Raw genomic sequence first — 3,581 nt, 5'->3', positions numbered from 1 at the left:
AATGTGAAAAAAATCTAGATAGTTTTCTCGATCATTTACAAAAACCTTTTCAAAGTTGATATCATCTAGCGTTGGTATCACTGACATCTACTCATCCCTCTCCAACAATCAATTGCTGCATTAACCATCGAACAAATACACCCTAATCTTCACAGATTGGTAAAAGAAAAATCTCTTGCCCTCGAGCCCTAAGAGAACATCTGTTCTGCTGATCTCTAATCAGAACGGCACATCACAGATTCACAGCACATGCAGATGTAGTTGCCTTGTACCCGCATATTCTTCCATTTGGACACAAAAAGATGCATACATCAACATGCACCACAGCCGCACGAAAACTACGCACTTAGATGTTCAACAGCTTACATACTTAACCAATTATCTTATTACACACAGCAGGAGACAATAGTCCAGAGAAAATCACCAACCCACCATATAATAACGACTATGGTAGAACAACAAGGATCAGCCCAAGGTAAGAATACTAGCTTACGAGCTCCAATCATTACGATTTACGACCTCCCTTCAAGATGACTTCGCAGAGACAAGCTTGTCAATGAGCGTGGCAGCATCTTCAACTGTCGCAATTGCCTGCGCGCTCGTCTCCTCCACGCTGATCTGGAACTCCTCCTCAAGGCCCATCACAATCTCGACCTGCATGACAGGAACATGTAATTATTTGCTCCAACAAATGAGCCATGTTGTAACTTCCCTCCAATTATGCTCTAACACCAAAAAGCATTAAAAAAATACAGCTCATTTGAACCCTTGAGCTATTTGGCCAGGTTAGGTTAGGTACTGCTTGGCTCAAAACAAACATGCATGGCATCATGGATAGTTACCGTGTCCAGTGAATCAGCTCCAAGGTCAGAAAACTTGGTGGTACCGCAAACTTCAGTGCCTTCAGGAACAGCAAGCTGCTTCTTAACAATTTCACAAACCTTCTCCACTGTATCCTGCTTTGCCTGTTGGTACATATTCAGAAAGAACTTGTCAGTTATGAAGGACTTCCAAAATTGTAGCAATATCTATCTATACTCTTAACACCCCCCCCCCTCTCACACACACACACACAAAGTACAAGCTATGTTGGTAAGTGGCAGTACACCGATTCATTGAGCAGCAAAAGTTATCAAAAGTAAAAGCAGAATCACTTTAATAAATAAAATATTTGTCCACCGATTCATTGTGAATTACAAAATTTTAAACAAGCGCTTCTAGAGTGAAGGAACACAAAGGTAATTCCTGACAACTAGTACATTTTTTTACAAGGCCAAATAATGTGACTTTTGGGCAACCTAAAAATTTATTTGTTCAAAACTACAGAGAACTTGTATAAGAAATTATAATTTTAGCAACTCTACAGAAAAATATCACTGCCATTAGCACAATCAAGCAACTTCTCAGATATATTATGCATGAAGAGAAAGGATAAAACTCACTGAGCAGCAAACAGCAAATCTCATCGGCACTGGCTGCAAGCGAAGAAATGCATTGCCCCTCCTTGCACCAGAGAAAGAGAGCGAGTTCGTGTTGATTGCCTGGAATTCAAGAAACAAACATCTTGAGGCAACAAAACTTGTGTACCAAGAAAAAGTACACTGCACTGTATTCACTATTTACTGATGAAAAATAATATTAACATGCCAGAGCAAACATTCTTCTCAAAATTCTTCAATCCATCTGGCAATTCAGTATCCCACATCTGCACAAGTCTAACAGTGCAGCTTCAACTGGCCTCAGTACAACGGTACAAAGAATATTTGCAGAGAAGATACTAACAGAAATAAATTTGACTAGGCACAAAAAAATGTTACCCACAAAGTTGTACTAAAGCAGAGTCAATTAATTTGGATCAGAGGGAGTATGTTAACATACAAGAGAAAATAAATAATTGTGTATAATATACATTGTACCTAGAATTTGCAACCACATAAGTGACTAAATTACAAATGAACCAACTAGAGGGCCAAGAAAATGTCTCCTAATAAGGAAAGGCAAGATACCAAAAGAAGATTTATATTCAAGAACCAACTTTTGGGACCTCTGGAGCATGCAAAGCAACAACCTAGTACTAGCGTCCAAAATTCCAATACAACCACCAATAACACATAGGGACGCTTAAGCATACCATAATACCAATTCAATAATTCTACTAGAAAATTAAGTGCTAGGAGGATGCAAGAGTTATAGTATTCTTTTTCGGTTGGCTCTAGCTCCACCATAGCAACCATTAAGTCACACGCTTTAATTGCACATGCAGCGATCTAAGCCTCTTAACATTTCAGAGCCCCTTAACGTGTAGTAGTAACTTGCTCTTCCTCTTTCTTGCTCGCAAACATCAAAGTAGTAACATCATGTCTGCATCCTATCAATCAACCTAACGGAAAAGTAGATCTGCCCAAGTCCACCTCTGAAATGGGGCACAAAATGAGGTGCTCCCCGCAGTCCCAAAAAAATAAAAACAAGAGTCGCTAAACCCAAATCACCACTAAATTCGCGCATCGTACAGTGCCTAGATCGGGCCGCCGGGCGAGTACGGATCGAACAGCACGAAAGCTAAAACCCAGCGGGGCAGACGGATCCGACGTACGGACGACACAAGGTGGCGGATCTGAAGATGGGGCGTGCGTCCGCGGGCATACCTTGACGGGCTTGGCGAAGGACACGGCAGATCCGGCGATGGAAGCCATGAGGCAGCACGCGAAGGGAGGCGGCGAGCACGAAGAGCGTGAGGGCGACGGGGAATGGACTCGGTGGGTGGGGTGAGGTGGAGCTGAGGGGAAGAAGTGACCTTGCCACATTTATGCGCGGGGGAGTGATGGCGCATCGGGAGTATCGACGGCGGGGTCCACGAAGCGGCGACACCGGCCGGTCCGTCCTCGCCCCGGCCATCGCTGGCTCCACCGCGCACTTGGGCCGAGTACTAATGACTTCAGTTGAATGTGACGGAACGAAGGCCTATCTGGCCCAAATGTTCCGACCTCGAGTTTTTCTTTTAACCTGTAGCCCATCAAGTGTTTATCTCACCCGGAGGAAATAATGGCGTTGAAAACAGAGGTTGGTGCTTGCGATTATAGCCAAGCATAAAAGCCTGATTCCCATCTAAAAAAATTAAAAACACATGAAAGCTTAAGAAGAGAGGGAACCGGCAGTTTCAGTGACGTCTGTGTTGTCGGTGCACACTGATCTCGTGAACAGAAAACGAGATAGTGCTGCCGTGAGCAGTTCATACCTTTCATTTTCTATGAGTATCTTCCTGCTAGAAAAAATATTAATGTATGAGAAAGTCTTCACCATAATGTTTTGGGTGTGTTCGTCCTATAAAGCCCATAGCACGGCAACTTCCCAACTATCTGCTATAATAGTGTTTTCCCGGCTCCCATGAGGAAGGGACGATGACGGCGGCGCGCCTTCAGCTGGCTCCAATTCTTGTAGTTGTCGCTAGATGGTGTACGGATCCAAATATAATTTTTAGGTCCGATGTTCTTTATATATATTTTTTACAGTTGATGAATAGATCGAAAGTTTTTGCGCTAAATAAAAGTCTCCACCCCCCAAAAAAGGCAAAAGTATCCTTC

General features: G+C 43.1%; 1 protein-coding gene across 1 annotated transcript; it reads right to left on the bottom strand.

Moving 5' to 3' along the window:
- Positions 1-258: 258 nt before the first annotated feature.
- On the bottom strand, positions 259-2,836 carry LOC125528055 (acyl carrier protein 3, chloroplastic). The gene is made up of 4 exons (XM_048692570.1): positions 2,646-2,836; positions 1,443-1,541; positions 843-965; positions 259-654 (listed from the first exon to the last, which is right to left on the bottom strand). The coding sequence occupies exons 1-4, from the start codon at positions 2,802-2,804 to the stop codon at positions 526-528; spliced, it is 510 nt and encodes a 169-aa protein (XP_048548527.1). The 5' UTR covers positions 2,805-2,836; the 3' UTR covers positions 259-525.
- Positions 2,837-3,581: the final 745 nt, after the last annotated feature.

Source organism: Triticum urartu, unplaced genomic scaffold (assembly GCF_003073215.2).
Source record: "Triticum urartu cultivar G1812 unplaced genomic scaffold, Tu2.1 TuUngrouped_contig_4601, whole genome shotgun sequence".
Taxonomy (NCBI): domain Eukaryota; kingdom Viridiplantae; phylum Streptophyta; class Magnoliopsida; order Poales; family Poaceae; genus Triticum; species Triticum urartu.
Note: the sequence above shows the minus strand (reverse complement) of the source record. Positions and strands in the feature narration are given on the sequence as shown.